Genomic DNA, 25,654 nt, shown 5'->3' with positions numbered 1-25,654 from the left:
CATATAGGTAATTTTCCATTTTAGATCTTCTTATAGTTTCCATAAGTTTACATATAATAGAGGTCAGGCTTATTGGTCTGTAGTTATCTGGTTTGGTTTTGTCTCCCTTTTTGTGGATCGGTATTACGTTTGCAATTTTCCAGTCTGTCGGTACAACCCCTGTGTCAAGAGACTGTTGCATGATCTTGGTTAGCGGTTTGTAAATAACTTCTTTCATTTCTTTGAGTACTATTGAGAGGATCTCATCCAGCCCAGGGGATTTGTTTATTTTAAGAGCTCCTAGTCCCTTTAACACTTCTTCCTCTGTTATGCTAAAGTTATTTAAAACTGGATAGGAACAGGTCGACATGTGGGGCATGTTGTCAATGTCCTCCTTTGTAAAAACCTGTGAAAAGTAATCATTTAATATATTTGCATCACATTTTTTTTTCTTTGTCTATGATTTTGCCATTTATGTCTCTTAGACATTTAACCTCCTTTTTGAATGTTCTCTTGCTGTTATAATATTGGAAAAACATTTTGGAATTGGTTTTAGCCCCCTTAGCAATATTGATTTCTATCTCTCTCTTGGCCTTTCTAATTTCCTTTTTGACTTGTGTTTGCAGTTCCAAGTACTCTTTCTGTGTACTTTGTTTGTGGTCCCTTTTAAATGCTCTGTAAAGTGCCTTTTTCTGCTGAATATTTTTTTAATTGATCTATTAAACCATTTTGGCCATTTTGTGTTAGATTTAGATTTGTCTACTTTTGGGATGTAATTGTTTTGTGCCTCAAGTACTACATTTTTAAAAAACAGCCATCCTTTTTCTGTGGATGTTTTCTCTATTTTACTCCAATCTACTTCTGTTTCATACCTTCATCGTTTGCTTTTCTAAAATTGTAAACCTTAGCTTTAGTCAATACTTTTGGGGTTTTAAAAAATATTTCAAATGAGACCATGTTGTGGTCTGAGTTTCCCAATGGCTCTCTGACCTCTGTTTTAGTTATTCTGTCTTCATTATTTGGAAAGACTAAAGTTAAGGCATGCCTCCCCTCTAGTCGGTGCCTTGACAAATTGCGTTAGGAAGCAGTCATTTGTCATTTCCACCATTTCAATTTCGTCCGTTGCTTTCGGGCTTTCCCATTTTATACAGGGGAAGTTGAAATCCCCCATTAGTATGGCTTCTCCTTTTCTACACGCATTTCGAATGTCATTGTACAACAGATTATTTTGCTTAGCGTCTGAATTTGGCAGTCTATAGCATGCTTCTATTATTATGCCCTTTGAATTTTTGTCCATTATTCTGACCCATATTGATTCTGCATTGTTTTCTTTGTCCTGATTTAACACCTGGGCGTCAAGACTATTTCTTATGTATAGCGCTACCCCTCCGCCTCTTCTGTCCTGCCTGTCTTTCCTATACAGTGTGTACCCACTAATATTATATTCGTCTCCATCACTCTCAGACAACCAAGTTTCTGTAACACCTATCACATCGTAGTTACTTGTTAGTGCAGTAGCTTCAAGTTCTAACATTTTGTTTCTGAGACTTCTAGCATTAAGATAAATACATTTAATAGTGGTCTTACCTGATTTGTTGCCCTTGTTTTGATGTGGTCTCCCTTCTGTTTTTTTTGTTTTCTCACCCCTTCCTTTCTAGTTTAAATGCTTCTGGACCTCCTCAAGGATCCTTTCTCCTAGTAGATTGGTTCCCTTTCTGTTTAAGTGCAGTCCGTCCCATCTGTATAGATAGTCCTTGTTGTAGAATGTGCTCCAATGTTCAAGAAAGGTGAAGCCTTCCTGTGTGCACCACGATTTCAGCCATGCATTTTGATTTTGTATTTCCAGCTGTCCATATGGTCCTTTGCAAGGCGCCGGTAGTATCCCAGAAAATACCACAGTTTTGGTCTTGTCTTTTAATTTCCTTCCTAGCTCTCTGAATTTGTTTTGCAGGGATCTTGGTCTGTCTCTTCCAATGTTGTTTGTACCGATGTGGATGACTACTACCGGGTCGTCTCCTGTTCGTTTTAGGAGCCTGTCCACATTCTCAGTGATGTGCTTGACTGAGACTCCTGGAAGGCAGCACACTGTTGTAGTAAGGGGGTCCAAACTGCGAACTGAACTTGCTGTGTTTCTCAATATGGAGTCCCCAACAATCATGACCTCCCTTCTTTTTGCTGCCTGGCCAGCACTGTTTATAGGGTCCTGGATATTGTTTCTTTCATTCTCCTGATGTTGGTTTTGGTCATCTAAATGTTGAAGTGGCTCAAATTTGTTTGATGTCTGGATTTCTGGTGGTTGTGTTTGACGAAGTTTCTTTTTTTCCCTGCTTCTGCCTATCTGAACCCAGCTGTTTCGACTCTCTTCCATCTCCCTGGTGGCTTTCAGTCTGCTAGGGGTGCAGACTTCCATGAATTGTGGGTGTGTCAGCTCCTCAAGCTCCTGTTGCTGTCTCATTTCCTCCAGCTCCTTTTCTAGCAGGCTTAATCGCTGAAGCAAGTCCTGGATCGTGCGGCACTTTACACAAACTTGGTTGAGCTCTGTTGGGTTTTCTCGGATTTCCCACATCATGCAGTTGTCACAGATTACTGGCTTGAAGACCATGTTTTTTTAGTTTAGTGTAGCTTCTGCAGCTGTCAACCTGCTTTCAACTGCTTCTAACTGCGTTGTACTTGTCCACTCATACTTCTCCCATGATGTCGCTTCCACACACTGTCACTGGAAAGCCTGGCTGTCTTCGTTTGTGTTTGTGCTGCGGGCTCCGCCCCTCCCCCGTGTCCCAGAACGCCGCGGGATTTGAATCAGCTGCTCCGAGTTTCAGCTTGTTATTAGAAAAATACACGCAGCTGCAAGGCTTTAAGCTGCAATGTTTTCTGATTAAAGCAACTCCAAATTTAAAGATGTAATTCCTCCTTTATGCTTCTAACTGCGTTGTACTTGTCCACTCGTACTTCTCCCACGATGTCGCTGTACTGTTAAGAAAAACAACTATATACAGTCCACAAATGTGCAAGTGCAAGTGCAATTAAAGTAAATATTAAACAGTAAAGTAACATTTGTAACACAATATACACCTACAGTACAGCAACAATCTTTTCCCAACTTTAAAGCTGTAAAACTACACACTTGCCTTTTTCCTTAATATTGCTGTTCAAAAACAATAAACTGTTGACGGATGGTGTTCCTAAAGATGTGCGCCGATGCTAGAAGCTGCCTCTCAAACAACACTTTGTGCTGAACACACAGAATCTTTATGCCAGCTTGGACATCAGGGGGAATTGTTTTTCATGTGTTCTCCAAAATGACAGAATATCTCTGTCATCACTCAGGGCAACTTTCTGTTCTAAGTATGTCAATACTTCGTCCGCTACCTTAAGTCTTTAACCCTTTAAGGACCATGTTAGTGTAAACACGATCATACTGTACTGGAGTGTCATTCTGGGCCTGTGATCGTGTAAACACGATAAATGCACTTCATTTCCTTGACTTACTGGGTCACCATACTTTGCAGTACAGGTTGTAAACCGATGTCATTGGATAGGGATTGAATATCACTACCTGCTTTTTTTTTCTTGTGTGACGTCACTGAGACAGGCATTTCATTTTTAAGGTGCGTAGCACACAAACTAGACATCACAGGAACTTTTAGCCTGTCTGCTTACAACATGCCTTTTAAACCTGGGATAATTCTGGTTGCTCTTTGCACTCTTTCTAGAGCAGCAATATCCTTTTTGTAACAAGATGACCAGAACTGAACACAATATTCTAGGTGAGGTCTTACTAATGCATTGTAAAGTTTTAATATTACTTCCCTTGATTTAGATTCAACACTTCTCGCAATATATCCGAGCATCTTGTTGGCCTTTTCTATAGCTTCCCCACATTGTCTAGATGAAGACATTTCTGAGTCAACAAACTCCAAGGTCTTTTTCATAGTTCCCTTCTTCAATTTCAGTATCTCCCATATGATATTTATAATGCACATTTTTTTGCCTGCATGCAATACTTTACACTCTTCTCTATTAAATGTCATTTGCCATGTATCTGCCCAGTTCTGAATGCTGTCTAGATCATTTTGAATGACCTTTGCTGCTGCAACAGTGTATGCCACTCCTCCTATTTTTGTGTCATCTGCAAATTTAACAAGTTTGCTTACTATACCAGAATCTAAATCATTAATGTAGATTAGGAATAGCAGAGGAGCTAATAGTGATCCCTGTGGTACACCACTGGTTACCTCGCTCCATTTTGAGGTTTCTCCTCTAATTAGTATATTCTGTTTTCTACATGTTAACCACTCCCTAATCCATATGCATGCATTTCCTTGAATCCCTACTGCGTTCAGTTTGAGAATTAATCTTTTATGCGGGACTTTGTCAAAAGCTTTCTGGAAATCTAAATAAACCATGTCGTATGCTTTGCAATTATCCATTGTCAGTGTTGCATCCTCAAAAAAGTCAAGCAGGTTAGTTAGACACGATCTCCCTTTCCTAAAACCATGCTGACTGTCTCCCAGGATATTGTTACCATATAGGTAATTTTCCATTTTGGCTCTTATTATAGTTTCCATAAGTTTACATATAATAGAAGTCAGGCTTATTGGTCTGTAGTTACCTGGTTTGGTTTTGTTTCCCTTTTTGTGGATCGATGTTATGTTTGCAATTTTCCAGTCTGTCGGTACAACCACTGTGTCAAGAGACTGTTGCATGATCTTGGTTAGCGGTTTGTAAATAACTTCTTTCATTTCTTTGAGTACTATTGGGAGGATCTCATCCGGCCCAGGGGATTTGTTTATTTTAAGAGCTCCTAGTCCCTTTAACACTTCTGCCTCTGTTATGCTAAAGTTATTTAAAATTGGATAGGAACAGGTCGACATGTGGGGCATGTTGTCCGTGTCCTCCTTTGTAAAAACCTGTGAAAAGTAATCATTTAATATATTTGCTATTTTTTTTCTTCGTCTATGATTTTGCCATTTGTGTCTCTTAGACATTTAACCTCCTCTTTGAATGTTCTCTTGCTGTTATAATATAGGAAAAACATTTTGGAATTGGTTTTAGCCCCCTTAACAATATTGATTTCTATCTCTCTCTTGGCCTTTCTAATTCAAAAACGGGCTCTTCCAGAATGTGAATCGCACAGCGGACTGGGATATGAAATGCGCTGATGCGTGTATTTATTTTATTATAAAATAAAAGATTTAAGAAAACACAAAATAAACGGCACGTGGGCCAAAAGAAACAAACTAACACACAGATAATTATAACAAATATTGTGCTGGTTCAGAACCAGCACGTGTAGCAATTGTTTCTTTTAATTATTATTTTACCTCCTCTTACTCCCGTTCTCTACTCCGGAACACTCCACCCTGTGCAGCCAAAGCTACAGGTTCTTATAGTGGTGACCAAGGGATTAACTAGCTATCAATTATCCTATTAACCCCTCTGTCACATTCTGCATGGGTTTACTAAAGATGCAGACTGTCAGCCAATTCAAGTACTAGCTGATAGTACTAGCTGACAGTCACATATTCTCACCAAACAATAACACGTAATACAAAATAAAACATATATGCACAGAGGCGGGGAGTACCCCGTCACATGGTCTGATTAAGTACTTAGGGTACAGCTGGAACAAAAACCAGGATTGCAATACAATCAAATACAGCCAAGGGAGCATTCCACTGAAAACGATGCAACCCCGGTTCCCTGAAAGAGAAAATAACCATCAAGGTATGGGACATTGCCGTCAGGCAGTAGGGATTGGCTGAGCTTTATGTCAAAGCTGCCGATAGGCCTCCGCGCAAGCTGCCGTGTAAGCCCGCCACCTTGGGAGCTTACTATACGCAGCGCGCGGAGAGTCGCTTCCTCTTTTGCCCTTCAGGCCGTGAAGGCCTCCAGAGCGACCTCGCGGCTTGATGGTTATTTTCTCTTTCAGGGAACCGGGGTTGCATCCGCAACCTATCGTTCCCTTTCAAGTCGAAAATAACCATCAAGGTATGGGAACAGTGTACCCAAGCCGTCGCGAGGGAGGATTCTCGGCAGTAGGACAGACTTACGTCATAACGCAACTGCATAGGCAGTACATCTACACATATGCGGAGCTGCGCCTCAGCGTCTATGCTCGCAATGACACCTGTCCCAAGGTGGAATAGTCACACCATATTGTCACCTACTCTAGACGTCCGCAACCTGAGGCGTCATAGAGTGCAACACAGATGCTCCAAATGACGGAGCAAAGGATTCCAGTACATTTAGCCTGTAAAACCTCATGAAAGTATGTGGCGTAGCCCAACTGGCTGCCGCGCAAATATCAGACACCGGCACCCCTCGAAAGAGGGCCCAGGATGTCGCCATACCCCTGGTAGAATGCGCCTTCAACTGCCCTGGTGGTGGAAGGCCTGCAGATTCATACGCTAATTTAATAGCATCCACTATCCAGTGGGAAAGGCGCTGTTTAGACAGCGGCTGACCCAAAGATCCAGAACCATGGCATATGAACAACTGTTCTGTCTGCCTCACAGTCCTTGTACGGTCAATATAACACCTCAATGCCCTCACAGGGCAGAGCATGTGTAACCGCTCTTCCTCTGGGGAAGAAAAAGGAGGAGGATGGAACGCCATCAACTCGACTGACTGGTTCATGTGGAACGGGGATATAACCTTTGGTAAAAAGGCCGGATTAGGGCGCATGGAGACCTTAGAACCGTCTCCTGCAAAACGAGTACAAGAAGGATGCACTGACAGTGCATGTAACTCGCTCACGCGTTTTGCTGATACTACAGCCAGCAAAAACGCAGTCTTAATAGATAAGAGCTTCATATCCACGCTGTGGAGAGGCTCAAACGGTGCCTTGGCAAGGGCTTCTAGCACCACATCAAGGCTCCACGACGGTAAACTGGTCGTTCTTGGAGGCCGCAAGCGTCTTGCGCCTTTCAGAAACTGAGATGCCAAAAAATGGCAACCAGGTGATAACCCGTCAATGCGTACGTGGCAAGCCGAAATAGCGGCCAAATACACTTTAAGTGTAGAGGGAGACTTACCCTCGTCTAACAGCTTCTGCAGAAACTGTAATATCACTGCCATAGGGCAGGAGACCGGGTCATGGCCCTCAGCCAGACACCAACTCTGAAATAATTGTCACTTATACGTATATTGCGACCGAGTAGAGGGCGCTCTCGCACTCTGAATAGTGGATATAACCACCGTCGAAAGCCCTAAGGCTGACAGGCGCTCCCGCTCAGGGGCCAAGCCCATAGCTGCATGAGCTTGGGGTTCGGATGCCCTAGCCCTCCCTGGGCTTGGGACAACAGGTCCGCTCGCAGAGGGAGCTCCCTCGGGCGACCGTGCAACAACTGCACTAAACTCGGGAACCATATCCTCCGAGGCCACCGAGGAGCGATCAGAATCACTGTCGCTTGCTCTACCCTGACCTTCTCCAAGAAGGCGGGGAGCATCGAAATCGGTGGAAATGCGTACAGGAGCCCTGGCGGCCATTCGTGAGCCAGTGCATCGACTCCTAGGGGGCTGTCGAGGTCCTTCACCGAGAACCATAGGGGGCAGTGCGTGGTCTCTCGCGAAGCGAAGAGATCGACTTGCGCTGTGCCGAACCAGTCCCAAATGCGCTCTACCACCCGAGGGTGAAGACGCCATTCGCCCCCAAGAGGACCTCCTCTGGACAGGAGATCCGCTGCGTAATTGACTCTGCCCGGCAGATGAACTGCACGCAGAGAGGCTAACCGCGGTTGAGCCCAGAGCAACAGCCGCGTTACCATCCGGTGAAGACCTGGGGACCGCAATCCGCCCTGGCGATTGATATACGCCACTACTGTGGTGTTGTCTGACCGCACTAACACGTGCTTGTCTAGAAGCACTGGCAAGAAGTGCCGAAGGGCGAGGTCCACTGCTCTGAGTTCCAGAGCGTTGATGTGGGCTGACCTCCAGGGTCCTGACCACACTCCACGGGTCCCTGTCCCGTTCCAGACTGCTCCCCAACCTTGGTTGGAAGCGTCGGTTGTGATAACTTCCCTTCGGAAGATGGGACCCAAGCGCACGCCCTGGCGGATGTTCGACTGAACTCTCCACCAGCGTAATGCTTCCCAGCAGGTTCGGGATACCCTCAGCCTGCGGTGCTTGTCTCTCCGCGGGTGCAACGCGAAGGCATTGAACCAGGCCTGCAGAGGTCTCTGGTGTAGTAAGCCCAAAGGAAGGGCTTGCGAGGCGGCAGCCATCAACCCCAGCATGCGCTGACAGAGCTCCATGCTGACTGTTTCTCTCAACCTGAATAGGGAGAGACACCGCTCTAATGAGGCAACTCTTTTTGTCGATAGGGTCGCTTCCATGGACACTGAGTCCAGATGCAGACCCAAAAACTCGGTCTGTTGGCTGGGCACGAGGCGGCTCTTGTCTGGATTGACCTTCAGACCTAGCCGCTGAAGATGGTCTGTAACCATCACTGTGTGCTGTGCCAACTGCTCCTTTGACTGCGCGCAGACGAGCCAGTCGTCCAGATAGTTCAGCAGTCGAACGCCTTGAACCCGCAAGGGGGCTAAAATGGCGTCCATACACTTCGAAAAGGTTCGAGGAGCTAGAGACAGGCCGAATGGCAGGACACAAAACTCGTAGACCCTGCTCTGAAATGCGAAACGTAGGTACTTCCTGTGACCCGGACAGATGGGAACGTGAAATTACGCATCTGTGAGGTCTACGGTGGTAAACCAGTCGCCCTGCCGGACAGACTGGACAATGTGCCTGTGCGTAAGCATCTTGAACGACAACACCCGTAGGTATTTGTTCAGTACACGCAGGTCTAGAATAGGGCGGAGCCCGCCGTCCTTCTTTGGCACAAGGAAGTATTTGGAGTAGAACCCCTGGTCGGTCAGAGCAGGGTCTACTAGTTGAATGGCACGCTTCTTGAGCAATGCCTGTATTTCTGCATTTAGAGCTGAGGACTGAACCGAGTCCTTCACTGCAGTTACCACCACTCCCCTGAAGGGGGGGGGGTTTAACCGGAATTGAAGGGTGTACCCGGTAATTATAGTTTTGCGCACCCAGATGTCGTTGGTGCATTGTTGCCAGAACAGGAGCTGTGGAACAGTGTAGGGGTGGGTTAACGGCTGCCGGGGTTTCTCAGGGCTGCTTAGGCTGCGCTCGCTCACGAGGGGCCTGACCAGAGCCACCAGGGCGTGGTCTGCTACCTCCTCTGGGGCGCCACCCTCCGCGCTGCGGTCTTGCAAACGCGGGTTGGCTGCGTGCTGCAACCCCCGAAGGGGCGGTTTTACTGCCCTGTGGGTGCGCCTGCTGCTGCGGCGGCGCCCTGCGCCATTGGCGCTCCTGCGGCCGCCTTGGCTGGAAAGGCTTGCTTGGCCACATCTTAGCCAACTGCTGCGACGCCTCACGCGCCTTGACGGAGCGTTGCAGCATCTCCTCCACCGCTGGGCCAAACGTGTGCCCCGGGGATATAGGAGCATCTAACAACGGGGCCTTATCAGGCTCCTGTACCCTGGCCTGTGAGAGCCATAGCTGCCTCCTTGCTACTACTAGGGAAGCAATGCTCCTGCCCTGTGCTCGCGCATTTAGCTGAGCCAGCCTGACCAAAAGCTGTGCAACTGCACCCAGCTCGGTTCTGAGCCCGACGGATGGGGACTCAGGCAGGTCGCGAATCAGCGCCGCCTGGTAGACTGTCAGGAGGCTGGCCACGTTGGACAGTCTAACTGCCTCTGTAGCCGCGGCATAACTCTTTTTTAGGTGGGCCTCCGTAATCCTACACTGCCTGTTAGGGCAGGAAGGGTCCTTAGCCAGCCCCGAAAGTGTCGGCGCCTTTACTAGCGCGGCGAACGCGGCGCCCACTGGCGGAAACAACGCCAGCCCAGCTTCGCTCGCCCCGTGCATGGTGAAGGCCGAAGCCTTGCGAGAAGTCGCAGGGGCGGAGGCCGGTGCTCCCCAGGTGGACTGCACCTCCTTAATAAAATCCGGGAATGCCGGGAGCATCCTGGACTGAAGGGGCAGAGCCGATGGCAATTCAAATAGAGAGCGACGTGTTGGCTCTGATGCAGGCCAGTCCACCACTGACCAGATAGGGTCATCAGTATCCAGCACTTCAGGGTCGTCCTGACCAGAGTGCTGGGATGCCACCTCAGGCTCTGTGTCTTCAAAGAGCGGGTCTGCGTCAGATGCGTCCCTTGAGACAGCATCGGCGTCCCACTCTACTTCCTGGGGCACTGGTGGAGGAACCATCGGCTGACTAGCGCTGGGTCCGGTAACCATCTCTGGGGCCCGAGGCGCCACATTCGCTAGAGTCATGAGGAGGGATTGTTGTCCCATCATGAGCTCCATAAACTGCGACATCTTGGAGGTGAGCTCAGCCACCCCAGATGTGTCCTGATGCCGTCTACCCCTTCGAGGGGAGCGGGAGTGCCTTCTCCGGCGAGGCGATCGAGATCTGGATCGCGACTCCCGACGGGGGCGAGCCCCGCGAGAGGAGGGGCTGCGGGAACGTTCCCGAGCACGCCTAATTGGAGACCTTTGACCAGCTGTAAGCTGGGAAGATGGGCTCATAGGCTGAGACGTCGCCAGCAGCGACACGATAGACGATGGTGGGGCCGAGACGGTGTGGGACGAGCCCGAGGATGGGGAACGACCTCCCACCGCCTTCCTAGCTCTCTGGCGCAGGGTGCGTGTTTGAAACCACGCACATAGCTGGCAGTATGCCCTGTCTGCCAGGGCAGATGCTGCATGGTCCGGCCCTAAACATGCGACGCAGTCCTCGTGAGGGTCGCTGGCAGGCAACTTGGCCTGACAGGTCACACAACGGTGGAACCCAGACATATTGACGTCAATCACGAAGAGCCGAGGTGTGCGCATCGAGCGCCGAAGCGCTGGGCACCAAGCGTCAAGCACCTGAAGTGCGTGCGTCGAGCGCCGAGGCGTCGAGGGTGCGTGCGTCGAGCGCCGAAGCGTCGAGCACCGAGGTGCGTGCGTCGACGTCAAGGGTGCGCGCGTTGAGGCGTCGAGCGCCGAAGCGTCGAGCACCGAGCGTCGAGGCGCGTGCGTCGAGCGTCGAGGGTGCGTGCGTCGAGGCGCCGAGCGCCGAAGCGTCGAGCGTCGAGCACCAAGCGTCGAGCACCGAGGTGCGTCGAGGGTGCGTGCACCGAGCGTCGAGCGCCGAGGCGCGTGCGTCGAGCGTCGAGGGTGCGTGCGTCGAGGCGCCGAGCGCCGAAGCATCGAGCGTCGAGCGTCGAGCACCGACGTTGATGGAACGTGCACCGAGCGCCGAAGCGTCGAGCGTCGAGCACTGAGCCCCAAGTGCAGAAGCACTATGCACCAAGTGCTGAAGCGCTGACACCAAAAGCGCTGAAGCGCGAGTACCGAGCGTGGAACGCTAGCACAGACGCCTAAGCGTCAGCTGACCCGCCAAGCGGAGACGCAAAGTGCTAGTACAGTGTCTGATGCTGTGCAATACCTACCTGAAGGTGCTGGGGATTTTGCACGTTGGTGGTTGTCTTCCTCTGTATAGTGAAGGGAAAAACTTTTTTTTTTTTTTTTTTTTTTTTTCGTGGACGCTGCAGAAGGAAAGGGAGTGTAGTGCAATACCACGTGGCGGGAACGCGCCGCGGGGGGGGGGGGGGGTACACTGCAGAGCAGACTACCCGCACACACACACGGTTAGCCTAAGCTAGCCGAGGATGCAATTGCGCGTGGCCAAGGCCAACGCAACACGCGTCCGACACACAATGTAAATATATAACAATATAATTACACAAAAAAATATAATATATATAAAATATATATATACAAAAAACCCACACAGTAATAATAAAGGAACAGAGGAAAGACGGGGAGACCACGAAGAACGCGATGCCGAAGCAAAGCGAAAAGGAATATATAATGTAAACACAAAATATATCCTAAAATAATACAAACACACAATAATAATAATAATAATAATAATAACTGAAATAAACTCGGAGAAGGGGATAAACCAGCTTCTCAAGCCTAAGCTTAGTGAGTACAATCAGTTAAATTAGCTCTAAGTCCTACCGCTACTGATGCTGAAGGCAAAAGAGGAAGTGACTCTCCGCGCGCTGCGTATAGTAAGCTCCCAAGGGGGCGGGCTTACACGGCAGCTTGCGCGGAGGCCTATCGGCAGCTTTGACATAAAGCTCAGCCAATCCCTACTGCCTGACGGCAATGTCCCATACCTTGATGGTTATTTTCGACTTGAAAGGCAAACACTGGGTTCTTAAAGGGTTAAGTCCACAGTGCTCCCTGCTATTTTGTTACTGCATTTTCCACTTTCTTTTGCCACCTGGTGGCAGGACTAATTAAGTGCAGCTGATTCAATGGTAGTCGGGGGGGAAAAAACAGGACTGCAAAGCTGTGACAGTTTTTGCATCACCACACTGCAAGTCTCGTGACAGGTAATTAGCAATAAACAGTGACATTAGTTAGCTATATGTGTAAGTTTATAGTTTGACAGTGCAATATTAAAAACATTTTGTTAAAGCACATGTTTCACTAGTTTAACAGGAGAAGTACGCAAGGTAGTGATAATCTATTATAAAAAGAAAGCAGCTGGTTAAATTAATGCACCTCAAGATTGTATTTTGTTTATTATTCGTACTGATAAAACAAGGAAGACGTTACTTGGATCATGGTAACGTTATAGCTAGCTATTTGCTCCTGCTTTTTTTTAATTAATTAATTTATTTTTTGTAGTCAGAATTGATAAAGTAATAATTCTGTAATTATTCGTACTTATAAAACAAGGAAGACGTTACTGTACTTGGATCATAACGTTATAGCTAGCTGTTTGCTCCTTTTTTATTTATTTTTTCAGTCAGAATTTTTGATAAGTTAATAATTCTGTAATTATTCTGTGCTCATTTTCAGCGTGGGTGAAACCAGGGCTAACATTATAACAAAACCGGAGCTGACATTCTCCATGGACAGATTCAATTAGCATTTTATACACACTGGATAAACTTAATATCCTGTTAGGGTCATTGCCTGTTATCTTATAAAATTGTTATGTTTTTAACAGTTATTTAATTTTACTTTTGGTCTATAAAATAAACTTCATACCTTGAAATTGTGTCCACGTTGTTCTGGTACTGTAGGTATTTGTACTCCACTGTCCAATACGATTTGCATTGTGGGGCCTCGTGTGTATCTACATGGGGCGGTACAAACCTCAGTCATCTACAAATCGGGAAGCTCTTATCAATGGTTTCACACTTTATGAAAGATACTAATAATGTATGTGTTTAAAAAAAAAAAACTAATACCGGTAATTATGTACATGTTCACTCAGGGTCGGTCAATATAAACTGCAAACTTAAGATATCAAAAATGCTACTGCATAAAAAAACTAGTAGCAAATTAAGAGTTTTGGGCAGCAAAAATGTTACCAAATATATGATAACTTCGAACCTTGCAAATTGCTGTCTTGTTTTACTGTCAGCTGTCTATGAATGTGACTCTGGATTTCCATTAGATTTTCTTGTTAGTACAGATCTAGGGTCTGTTGATGGATTACAGTCTATGGGAAAGAAAACAGGACCATACTACAAGCAGATGGTGGTTTTGTTTTAATACTGATTTTCTGTTTTTTGTTTCTTTTAGGTCTGTTGTTCTAAGTGAGGGGCCGTGCAAACGCTATTGATATCTGTCATGGGTTTATTTGCGTACCTGAAGACTCAGTTTATTCTGCACCTGCTTATCAGCTTTGTGTTCATAGTGAGTGGACTAATTATAAACTTCGTTCAGCTATGCACACTGGTTCTCTGGCCAGTAAACAAACAGCTCTACCGCAGGGTCAACTGCCGCCTTTCCTATTCATTGTGGAGCCGTAAGTGACAATTTCATTGATATTTAACAAGCTGAAATGTTTTGAAAGCAGTACTGAACAATTCTGATACTATATGTGGAAAAGTTACTTTTTACATTCTGCTTTAAATGTAATTTTGGGAAAACTCTTTGTTTGTTACTTTTGCTTAGTTTTCTCTAAAATAATTATAAAAATGTGCCCTACATTGTAAGAACATAAGAAAGTTTACAAACGAGAGGAGGCCATTCAGCCCATCTTGCTCGTTTGGTTGTTAGTAGCTTATTGATCCCAGAATCTCATCAAGCAGCTTCTTGAATGATCCCAGGGTGTCAGCTTCAACAAACATTACTGGGGAGTTGGTTTCAGACCCTCACAATTCTCTGTGTAAAAAAGTGCCTCCTCTTTTCTGTTTTTGAAATGCCCCTTTATCCAATTTTCCATGTGTGACCCCCTGGTCCTTGTTTCTTTTTTATATTGGCCCTCTTGTTGAGAATGTACAGTTATCAAAGGGTATTGTAATATGATCAGGGCCATAGGCTGCCCACCCCTTTTTGTTTTATTAAAAAAAAAGAAAAAAAATGTTGTCTTGGGAGCTAATATTACAGTGTTCAACACTAATATTACAGTGTTCAACACAAGTTTTCAACATTAAATAATTGGCACTTGTAATTATTTAAAGAGTAAGTAGCGAGGTGTTGCTACAAACTGTTTAAATAATGCACCTGTAATTTTTCTTTTTCATTGTTAACATCCCGACAACTGTTTACACTTAACTTTTAAAGTCTGTTTCAAAGTCTGTTTCAAAATGTCAGATCTAGTGCATTGACAGTATAAGGATTATTGCCCACATTGTCAAACAGGTAACACAGCAATATATATATATATATTATATATATACACACCACACTACCGGTCAAAAGTTATAGAACACCCCCCATTTTTCCAGTTTTTATTGAAATTTAAGCAGTTTCAAGTCCAGTGAATAACCTGAAATGGTACAAAGGTAAGCGGTAAACTGCCAGAGGTTAAAAAAAAAGTTTAGGTTACCAAAAACTGAAAAATTCAGAGTCATACAAAAAGGCCTTTTTCAGGGAACAAGTAATGGGTTAACAACTTACAGCTGTTCTGCAGCAATGGAAGTAAATTAAGCCTTGAAAGTTGATGCTAACAATTCCTACAGGTGTCCCCAACTTTTGTTGATTACTTACAAAACCCTCTGTCTGTATAAAAGCAGTGTTGGAACAGACTGTGTTACTACACCCTCTTAAGCATTATTTGGACAGTATTGTACTGCAGGAAGTAGTACATTGCTCTCATAATGGCGAGAAAAAGGCAATTAACAAAGGAAGACAGACAGACCATTATAACCCTTAAAAAGTGTAATTCTTTCCTTTAGAGAAATTGCAAAGAAAGCCAAGGTGTCAGTGAGTACAGTTTCCTACACCATCAAAAGGCACTTGGAAACTGGAGGAAACTCTGACAGGAAGAGGTCTGGCAGACCCAAAGCCCCAACAGAATCAGAAGACAAGTTTCTGAGAGTCAACAGCTTGCGTGATAGGCGGCTCACAGGACAACAGCTTCAAGCACAGCTTAACACTGGTCGAAGTAAGCAAGTCTCAGTTTCAACTGTGAAGAGAAGGCTTCGAGCTGCAGGTTTGACAGGTCGAGTGGCAGTAAGAAAGCCATTGCTAAGATGGCAAAATAAGAAAAAGAGGCTTGCCTGGGCCATAAAGCACCGCCAGTGGACTACTGAAGACTGGAAGAAGGTCTTATGGACTGATGAATCAAAATTTGAAATCTTCGGTTCATCACGCAGGGTTTTTTGTACGCCGTCGAGTAGGTGAAAGGATGGTTCCTTGGTGTGTGACACCCAACTGTCAAACATGGAGGAGGAAGCGTGATGGTCTGGGGCTCTTTTGCTGGATCCAGTCGGCGACTTGCACAGAGTGGGTGGCACCCTGAACCAAAACTGCTAACACAGCATTTTGCAGCGCCTAGTTGGTCAGGGGTTCATCCTACAGCAAGATAATGACCCAAAAACATATCTCCAGGCTATGTCAGAACTACCTTAGAAGAAAAGAACAAGACAGTAGGCTTCAAATCATGGAATGGCCAGCACAGTCTCCAGACTTAAAACCCCATCGAGCTGGTTTGGGATGAACTGGACAGAAGGGTGAAAGCCAAAGCAACCTACAAGTGCAAACACATTTGTGGGAACTTCTGCAACAGTGTTGGGAAGAACTTTTCGAACAATATTTGATTTCCATTGTAGAAAGAATGCCACGAGTGTGTTCGGCTGTTATATCTGCAAAAGGTGGCTACTTTTAGTCCAAAATTTAGATAAATTTTGTTAAACAAAAACGATTCCATGATTTATTTTTTTATCTCCAATTGTTTATTTGTTCTATGCTTTAATTTCAGAGTACATTGAGACATTAAACTGTGTAAATTTCAATAAAAACTGGAAAATTGGAGGTGTTCTAAACTTTTGACCGGTAGTGTGTATATATAGAGATAGATAGATAATATACACAGTGCCTGTAGTAAGTAATTCACCCCCCCCCCCCCTTGGACGTTTTCAGTTTGTTGTGTTACAACCTGAAATCTTCAATGCATTTAAATGGGATTTTTTTCCTTTGATTTACACAACCTACTCAACACTTTGAAGAGGCAAGAGAATTTGTATTGTGAAACAACAGTTAATGAAAAATAAAAAAAAAACTATAATGTCTTGGTTACATAAGTATTCAACCCCCTGAGTCAATACTTGTAGAACCACCTTTGCCAGCAATTACAACTGTGAGTCTTTTGGGGTAAGTCTCTACCAGGTTTGCACATCTGGATCGTGTAATATTTGCCCATTCCTCTTGGCAAAATTGTTCAAGCTCTGTCAAGTTGGATGGGGATCATTGGTGAACAGCAATCTTCAAGTCTTGCCACAGATTCTCAATCGGATTCAAATCCGGGCTTTGATTGGGCCACTCTAGGACATTCACTTTCTTGTTTTTAAGCTTGGGGTCGTTGTCCTGCTGAAAGGTGAATCTCTGTCCCAGTCTTGGGTCTTTTGCAGACTGAAGCAGGTTTTTCCCCCAAGGATTTGCCTATATTTAGCTCCATCCATTTTGCCCTCTACCCGTGACAAGCTTCCCAGTCCCTGCGGATGAAAAGCATACCCATAGCATTATGCTGCTACCACCATGCTTCACAGTAGGGATGGTGTTACTTGGGTGATATGTCTGGCGCAAAACCCAACACAGCACAATGCTTTGCATTTAGGCCAAATAGTTCATTTTTTGTTTCATTAGACCACAGAATCTTTTGCCACATCTTTTCAGAGTCCTCCCACATGCCTTTTTTACAAATTCCAAGCGGGATTTTACATGGGCTTTTTTCAGATATGGCTTCTTGCCTCTCTTCCATACAGGCCCAGATTTGTGGAGTACCTGAGCTATTGTTGACACATGGACAGTTTCTTCCATCTCAGGTCTTTCAGAGTTGTCATTGGCCTCTTGCTGGCTTCTCTGATCAATGCCCTTCTTACCCGGCTGCTCAGTTTGGGAGGACGGCCTGCTCTAAGCAGATTCTGGGTGGTGCCATATACCTTCCACTTCTTAATGATCGACTTGACTATTCAATGCCTTTGAAATCTTTTTATATACCCCTCCCCTGATCTGTGCCTTTCCACAACTTTATCCCGGAGTTGTTTTGAAAGCTCCTTGGTCTTCATGGTAGTATCTTTGCTTTGAATGCACTACCCCAACTGTGGGACCTTACAGAGACAGATGTATTTAATCTGAAATCATGTGAACCATTTTTAGAGCTTCTAAGCTTTCCAACAATATCGCCCCTTTCAGTCTAGCTGCTACAATGACAATAAATTCAAAACGAAACCTAAGCTGTGAACTGTGTCACATGATGAGAGGCTCAACTTCAGGCGATCATAGTTCCTGCTAGGATTACTGCATACACACACTGAACACAGGTAGGTGGCTTTTACGGATTTTAGGAGGCTGGGTGGTCCAGTGGTTAAAGAAAAGGGCTTGTAACCAGGAGGTCCCCGGTTCAAATCCCACCTCAGCCACTGACTCATTGTGTGACCCTGAGCAAGTCACTTAACCTCCTTGTGCTCCGTCTTTCGGGTGAGACGTAATTGTAAGTGACTTTGCAGCTGATGCACAGTTCACACACCCTAGTCTCTGTAAGTCACCTTGGATAAAGGCGAATGCTAAAATAAACAAATAATAATGTGTATAACCTTCAGTGTGCTGGCGCCTCAAAAATTTAATGGGCTGAGTTTTAAGAGTTAAAGCAAAACAACAGCTAGATAGACTTAACCCTTTGCGGTCCTATGTAGTACCTGGTCCGACATTAAAATTATTCCTATCCAGTCCAATGTCGGACCCTGTCCGACATCATCATAAAGATGCACAGAACGGGTTTCTACTCATTTTTTTCTCCTGAAAAAGCCGAGAAAACCATTCAATGGCCAAGTGAGAGCGACAGGAAGCCGAGACAAGCCGAAAAAAAAATGGGCGTATCTCATAGTCATACTTGCCCCTGGCATCATATAACGGCGGCCATAAGGAAACAAGCTGGCTGCTGCTGCATTAGCGCTCGGAGAATATCACGGACATTTGCAGAGCTTTTTTGAGATGTTATAGAAATAAAATAATGACTTGGATCGCATTATTGAGGCGTTTGGTGATAAAAACGAGTGATCAGGAGATTATAGATCGGTATGTATTATTATTATTATTATTATTATTATGATTATTATTTATTTCTTAGCATATGTGAAAGCGATAGAGAACGAAAGGGTGGGGCGAGGCTGGAGATGCCTAGTGAGTGCTTTGTTGATATGCAGAGCCTTTTAAACCTGTTTGACTGTGGAAAGAAAATACTTTTAAACAGCGCGTCTAAAATTAACTGCGAGTGTGAAAATAAATTGGACCTGACGCGCCTGACACGCATTTAATAAAGACTGCAAAGGGTTAATATCGTCTTTTTTTTCAAAACTGTTTACAGTGCCTGTAGAAAGTCTACACCCCCTTTCAAAATGTTCACCTTTTGTTGCCTTATAGCCTGGAATTAAAATGCATTAAAATAGTTTTTTCTTTCCATTTATCTACACATCCTTCCCCACAACTTCCATGTGAAAAAAATATTCTAGAAATTTGTAGAAAATTAATTAAAAATAAAAACTGAAATAGCTTGGTTGGATAAGTGTCCACCCCACTTGTAATAGCAATCCTAAATTAGCTCAGGTGTAACCAACTGCCTTCAAAATCACACACCAAGTTAAGTGGCCTCCACCTGTGTTAAATTGTAGTGATTCACATGATTTCAGGATAAATTCAGCAGTTCCTGTAGGTTCCCTCTGCTGGGTAGTGCATTTCAAAGCAAAGACTCAACCATGAGCACCAAGGCACTTTCAAAAGAACTCCGGGACAAAGTTGTTGAAAGGCACAGATCAGGGGATGGGTATAAAAAAAATATCAAAGGCCTTGAATATCCCTTGGAGCACGGTCAAGACGATTAAGAAGTGGAAGGTGTATGGCACCACCAAGACCCTGCGTAGATCAGGCTGTCCCTCCAAACTGGATTACCGAGCAAGAAGGAGACTGATCAGAGAGGCTACCAAGAGGCGAATGGCAACTTTGCAAGAGCTACAGGCTTTTATGGCCAAGACTGGTCAAAGTGTGCATGTGACAACAATATCCCAAGCACTCCACAAATCTAGCCTGTATGGTAGGGTGTCAAGAAGGAAACCATTAATCAAGAAAGCCCAACTTGAATCCTGTTTTGAAGTATGCAAAAAAACACTCGGGAGATTCTGTAGCCATGTGGCAAAGTTGTGGTCTGATGAAACTAAAATTGAACTTTTTGGCCTAAATGCAAAGCGTTATGTTTGGCGCAAACCCAAAACAGCGCATCACCCAAAGAACACCATCCCTACTGTGAAGCATGGTGGTGACAGCATCATGTTATGGGGATGTTTTCTCATCGGCAGGCAAGCACACAGCCAAAGCTACACTGGAGTGGCTAAGTAACAAAAAGGTAAATGTCTTTGAGTGGCCCAGTCAGAACCCCGACTAAATCCTATCGAAAATTTGTGACATGACTTGAAGATTGCTGTCCATCCCACACTGAAAGTTGCAGATATGTGGGAGGCAACTTGGAAAATGCGCGATTCCTGCAATCCTATGCTGAAAGCCCTGATTTTTATATATAGATATAGATATATAGATATATATAAATAAAATCAGCAGTGATTTAGAGGACAGATCTCAAACCCCAGTGCACTAGAGTGTCAATTTTGAAAAGAGCTTTGAAACAGTTATAAGTGTAAAAAGTTGTCGGGATGTTAACAATGAAAAGAAGTACAGGTACATTATTTTAACAGTTGTAGCAACACATGGGGACATGTAATGCTGTATTTTTTGTAACCCTGGTACTTTAAGTGTTTTTGCAACAAATCTTGTCTTGTTCCCTTTATAGAGCTTGTGATGTTGCTAGAGTGGTGGGCGGGTACAGAATGCACTCTGTTTACAGACAAGGCCACTGTGGACAAGTTAGGGAAAGAGCATGTCATCGTCATCCTTAATCACAATTATGAAATAGATTTCCTCTGTGGATGGACCATTTGTGAGCGGTTTGGAGTTTTGGGGGTTAGTCTTTTTTATTTATTTCTTTATTTAGTTAACTTCTGTTTAAATATTGTGAAGACCACTCTAAGTCGATATTTTGTTTTAATGTGATGCCTGCAACGAAATTCTCAAAAACAAATAGACATCTTCTATTACAAATCAGTTGTATATAATATCAGTTACAATTGTATCTAGTAACATGATTCAGATACCATTGGGTAATGACCACCAACATTAGTAGCTGAAAGCAATGCACATATCAGTAAGTTTGTGTTATCCATTTAACCACATCTAACCCCAGGGCTGCTGACCTGTTATATCGGGTCCACGACACGGAGGAGTTGGGGCTTGGCCACTTTCCTCCTGTCGCAACATCCATTGCCTTCTTTGTACAAGACACACATCTGGCAGTCCTTTCCAAAGATGTGTCATGCCCTAACAATAGTGCAAGGTCACGGAGGCGATGTTAAAAAAGGCCTATGCGGCAGAAGCTCTAGCTACCTGGCTGGGTAACTACATGAGCATCCTGGTGGCTTACCAGTCGACGCTTGTACAGAGCTTGTCAGTGAATCACAGGCCCCCCAGCAGACGCTAGAGGAGCTGAACCTGGTCACTGACCACCTGCTGCAGCTATCCAAATACAATGTTCAGCCTCTTGGCCGAGGCCTTGCAGCACTGATAGCTGCTCAACGGCAGCTTTGGCTCTCCCAGGCAAGAGTGCCTGATGGGGACAAGGCCTCTCTTTTGAATGCCCCGGTCACACCAGGCCATACGTTCGGTCCAGCGGTGGAACTTTTGCTGAACTCCCAGAAGGCGCACGAATCCACCAAAGAGCTGGTACGCTTGCTGCCCAGAAAGGCTCATCAAGCTAGGAAGCAAATGACGCCAGGGCGTCCTAGGGTTCAGCAACCCCAGACTCGGCGTAGTAAATCTTGGAGTTGGGGAGCTCCCCACCATAGGGGCGGCCAGATACAGAGGGGGCACCGCCCCAATACCACTGACTGCTTTATGCACAAAGCAACAGCGAAATCTCCAGTGGCTCAGTAGCAGCCCTAGGGGTTTGTTGGCCCTTTTTCAAGGAGCCAACTGGTTTATTGGCGATCAAGCACCACAGACAACTGGGTGCTCACCACAGTACAGCTTGGCTACTCGCTCTAGTTCAAATAGGGCCCTCCCCCCTTTTCAGGAGTGGTTACGACTTCTGTCTCCAACCCTCAAGACGCCCTGGTGGTGTTCCAAGAGATGAAGACCCTGTTACAACGAAGGGCTATTCAGGTAATAGACCCCACCGACCTGGAGTCGGGGTTTTATTCCAGGTACTTCCTGTTGCCGAAAAGGGACGGCCCATTCTCGACCTCAGACAGCTCAATCTGTTCTTGAGGCGCAGGAAGTCCAAGGTACTGACAGTGAAACGGCTCTTGCGGTCTGCAACTGGTTCACTACGGTAGACCTGAAAGACGCCTACATCCATGTCCCGATAAGACCGGGACAGGAAATATCTGTGGTTCTCCTTTCAAGGGACTACTTATGAGTTCCGTGTTCTGCCATTCAGCCTTTCTCTAGCCCCTCGCACCTTTTCAAAGTGGTGAATGTTTGAACTCAAGCAGCATGATCACCACTCTGTCAGAGGACATAATCCAGAGGCTTCACACTGCCTGAGGCTGTTTGTTTCAGCTGGATGTTGTCACCTTCCAGATGCTTCTGGGCCTGATGGCAGCAGCATCCCAGACCCTTCCTTTAGGTCTTCTCCGTATGCGCCCTCTCCAAGCGAGGTTCAAAAGCAGGGTGAATCATCCCCTCTTGCAACCACATCTCCGCCCGTCGGTGTTCCGACACTGTATGGACGCTCTCTCGTGGTGGAAACAGCCAGCTCACCTGTATCGTTGGGCAGTATCACCAAGTGAGAGGTGATCACCACGGACGCCTCCGGCTTAGGCTGGGGCGCCGTGTGGAGCGGACGAGGAGCGCAAGGTGTGTGGCAGCCCCCTTGGGTGGGGCTACGCATAAACATCCTGGAGCTGTAGGCAGTTTTTGTGGCCTTGCAGAGTTTCTTCCAGGAGGTGCGGGGGAGACATGTGTTGATCAGGATGGACAACACAACCGCGATGGCTTACATCAACTACCAGGGCAGCTTGCGATCGCCCCGTCACCATCGGGTAGCCCAGAAAATCTTATTGTGGGTTCACAAGCACCTGCTGTCCTTGAGAGCGATACATCTGCCAGGAGCAGAAAAACACGCAGCAGACCTCCTATCAAGGGGAGTCCCGTTCGGCTTGGAGTGGAGGCTCCACCCCGAGGTGATGAGCCTGATTTGGGACAAGTTCGGGAGAGCGGAGGTCGACCTCATTGTCCCCTCTGGTTCTCCATTCTGGAGAAAAGGGATCCGCTGGGAGTTGATGCCCTTGCACACGAGTGGCCGAGGACTCTCCTTTATGCCTTTGCACCGGTAGCATTGCTTCCAATGTGCCTTGAAAAAATCAGGCAGGAACAAGCCAGGGTGCTTTTAGTGGCCCCGTACTGGCCCTGGCACCAGCTAGATGCAGCTAGGCCAGGCGCAAGGGACGTTGTGGCACCCCAACCCATCAAGCCTACAGCTCTGGGTCTGGCCCCTGAACGGCTCTGGTTCAGCCAGTTAGACTTGTCGGAGACAGTCGTATCAACTCTCCAGAGTGCGAGAGCTGCTTCAGCACACTCTGATTGATCCCACGACTAGCCCCATGCCAGTCATTCTGCAGTTTTTGCAGGACCTTTTTCATGAGGGTAAGTCCCCCTCGACTGTGTCCCCAGGGGCTCACTTTCTGGCTCGCCAGTTTCTGAAAGAGGTGCAGAGGCTTTGGTCTCCTTTTGAAGGATAAAGTTCCTCAGTGGTGGTTAAATGTGGTGCTGCATGCACTCACGAAACCATCCTTTGAACCTCTGCATTCTACAGAGCTTAAATACCTGTCTCTGAAGGCAGCATTGTTACTTGCCATCACCTTCGCTAGACGTGCGAGTAAGATACAAGCATTTTCAGAGGCAAAAGCTTGATTGTTTGTTTTATATGGAGTCTAGGACTAAGGTTATGCTTCAGAGAAGGTCACAGGTCATTCCACCAGGGTCTTGCCACCTCTTGGGCATTGTTTCAGGGTGCATCGGTCTGACATTTGCGATGCAGGGGTGTGGGCCACTCCTCACACCTTCACAAGGTTTTCCAGGCTTAGTGTCCTGGATCCTCAGAACCCTGCCTTTGGAACTAGAGTGCTGACAGCGGCATCTCAGCCTGACTCAGAAGCACATGCATGAGGTAATTACTGTTCCTTATAAGTATGGCAAGCCATCGGTCTCGCAAAATTGGCTGTTCTGCAAGTCATGTCCTTGCGACGGCTTGGGTATACTTACCCATTGTGTAATGGAATACATTTCGTACTTGAAAGGGAACGTTAAGTTATTATCATAACCCTGGTTCCCTGAAATAGAAATGTATCCATTACAATTCTCTGGTCGCTGCATACATTCTGTGCAATAGGCTGAAGAAAATTTATGGCACTGAGCATCATCCTGCACACAGTTTTGTCTCCTGTGGGGGCGGACAGACATGCTGACGTTGCGGGCGTAAGATGCAGCTTTGTTAGAGTGTTCACTTGAATCGGGTGTAATAGGTTAACCCACTAACGTTTTGTTTTTAACTTTAACTGTAATTTCTCATACATATATACACACATACATAATCTAAACAAGGAATCTCAACCATAGAAAGTGATTATAAATAATTGTCAAAGTTACTATATTAAATAACTGTTAAAGCTTTTGAAATAAATTTGTGTTTGTGTTCAGAATGGACAAGCTGTTGGGTAAATAACCCTATTCATCTTTATTATCTTTATCTTGTTGGTAGAGTTCGAAAGTCCTTGCAAAGCATGAGTTGTTGAAAGTGCCACTAATTGGGTGGACCTGGTACTTCTTGGAAATAGTTTTCTGTAAAAGGAGATGGGAAGAAGACAAAGACACTGTCATCCAGGGACTCAAAAACCTCTCGGACTATCCTGAGTGCATGTGGGTAAGTGCTGGGCATGCAATGAACTCACAAGACTATACACAGAACTATAGTAAATCTTGGATCCTGCAGCTCCTTTTAACAGTGTTCTATTCAATCCATTTTACACTGCAGTTGAACAAAAAGCAAGACGAGTGGGTTAGGTAGTGCAAAAGGCTAACATTCACTAGTGTCAAACGATCCTCATGTATACATACTGTAGAGGCCTGGGTTACGCGCATGTCCGAAGTGAAATAATAATTGAAATATCAATAATTTTCTGTAACTTAAAATCAGATGAAAATGGGAGATTTATTTTAATATACTTTTAGCACTCCTGTTTTCCTCGGTTTTTTTTTTACAGTTCCTCTTGTATTGTGAAGGGACACGCTTTACAGAAAAAAAACACCAGATCAGTATGCAGGTTGCCGAATCAAAGGGCCTTCCCAAGCTGAAGTATCACTTACTGCCCAGAACAAAAGGATTCACCACAACCATGCAGTGTCTTAAAGGAACAGGTGAGAGATTGAAATAGCTGGGTGCTACAATACCTTCTGCGAAATTTGCATTGTTAATCAACACTAAACTTTACTTTACTTATCAGAGCTACTGTTTTAACCCAAAATATTATATTTGGACCATGCAGAAAAAATAATAATGGTTTACCGGTTTCCAAGTATGTAATGACAATTGTTTATCCATTTCTGATATTGATTGTTGTAAGGGGTTGTGATAAAGATTCCTCCAAACAGTGGAATAGTATAATTATTTACAGATCTATTGTACTTTTCTTAGATACTGAAACAAGATTGATTTGGCGAGTTTGTGTGAATTGGAAGATTGGTTTTGATTTGTTGACATTTATGGGAAGGGGCGGCCAGATGCCAGTTTTAATATTACTACAAGTATATAATAATAATAATAATAATAATAATAATAATAATAATAATAATAATAATAATAATAATTAATTATTTATTAATAATAATATAAATTAAGATGTCATTTTAATCTGAAAGAAAGTCTTTGAGTGTAAATAAATGGCAATCGTGGGCCCAGAGTGGCTCATCCAGTTAAAGCGCTGCCGCAGGGAGTGTAGGATGAGTCTTACTGCTTGGACGGCACCGGTTCGCGTCCAAGCTGTGCAAAGAGTAGGAGCTTTGCTGGGGACTCTGAAGGGGGTGTCCCAGGGGT

General features: G+C 45.3%; 1 protein-coding gene across 1 annotated transcript in view; it reads left to right on the top strand.

Annotated features, from left to right (window-relative positions):
* The window catches only part of LOC131734376 (1-acyl-sn-glycerol-3-phosphate acyltransferase gamma-like), a 36,015-nt gene extending 11,005 nt beyond the window's left edge, over positions 1-25,010 (top strand). Inside the window, exons 2-5 of the mRNA XM_059021345.1 lie at positions 13,597-13,822; positions 20,300-20,469; positions 24,323-24,484; positions 24,825-25,010. Of these exons, the coding sequence (XP_058877328.1) occupies positions 13,645-13,822; positions 20,300-20,469; positions 24,323-24,484; positions 24,825-24,995 (681 nt within the window). The 5' untranslated portion in view covers positions 13,597-13,644 and the 3' untranslated portion in view covers positions 24,996-25,010. The remainder of the gene's footprint in view (positions 1-13,596; positions 13,823-20,299; positions 20,470-24,322; positions 24,485-24,824) is intronic.
* The last annotated feature ends 644 nt before the right edge of the window (positions 25,011-25,654 follow it).

The sequence above is a fragment of the Acipenser ruthenus genome, unplaced genomic scaffold, assembly GCF_902713425.1.
Source record: "Acipenser ruthenus unplaced genomic scaffold, fAciRut3.2 maternal haplotype, whole genome shotgun sequence".
Classification (NCBI taxonomy): domain Eukaryota; kingdom Metazoa; phylum Chordata; class Actinopteri; order Acipenseriformes; family Acipenseridae; genus Acipenser; species Acipenser ruthenus.
This window is presented reverse-complemented; position numbering and strand designations above follow the sequence as displayed.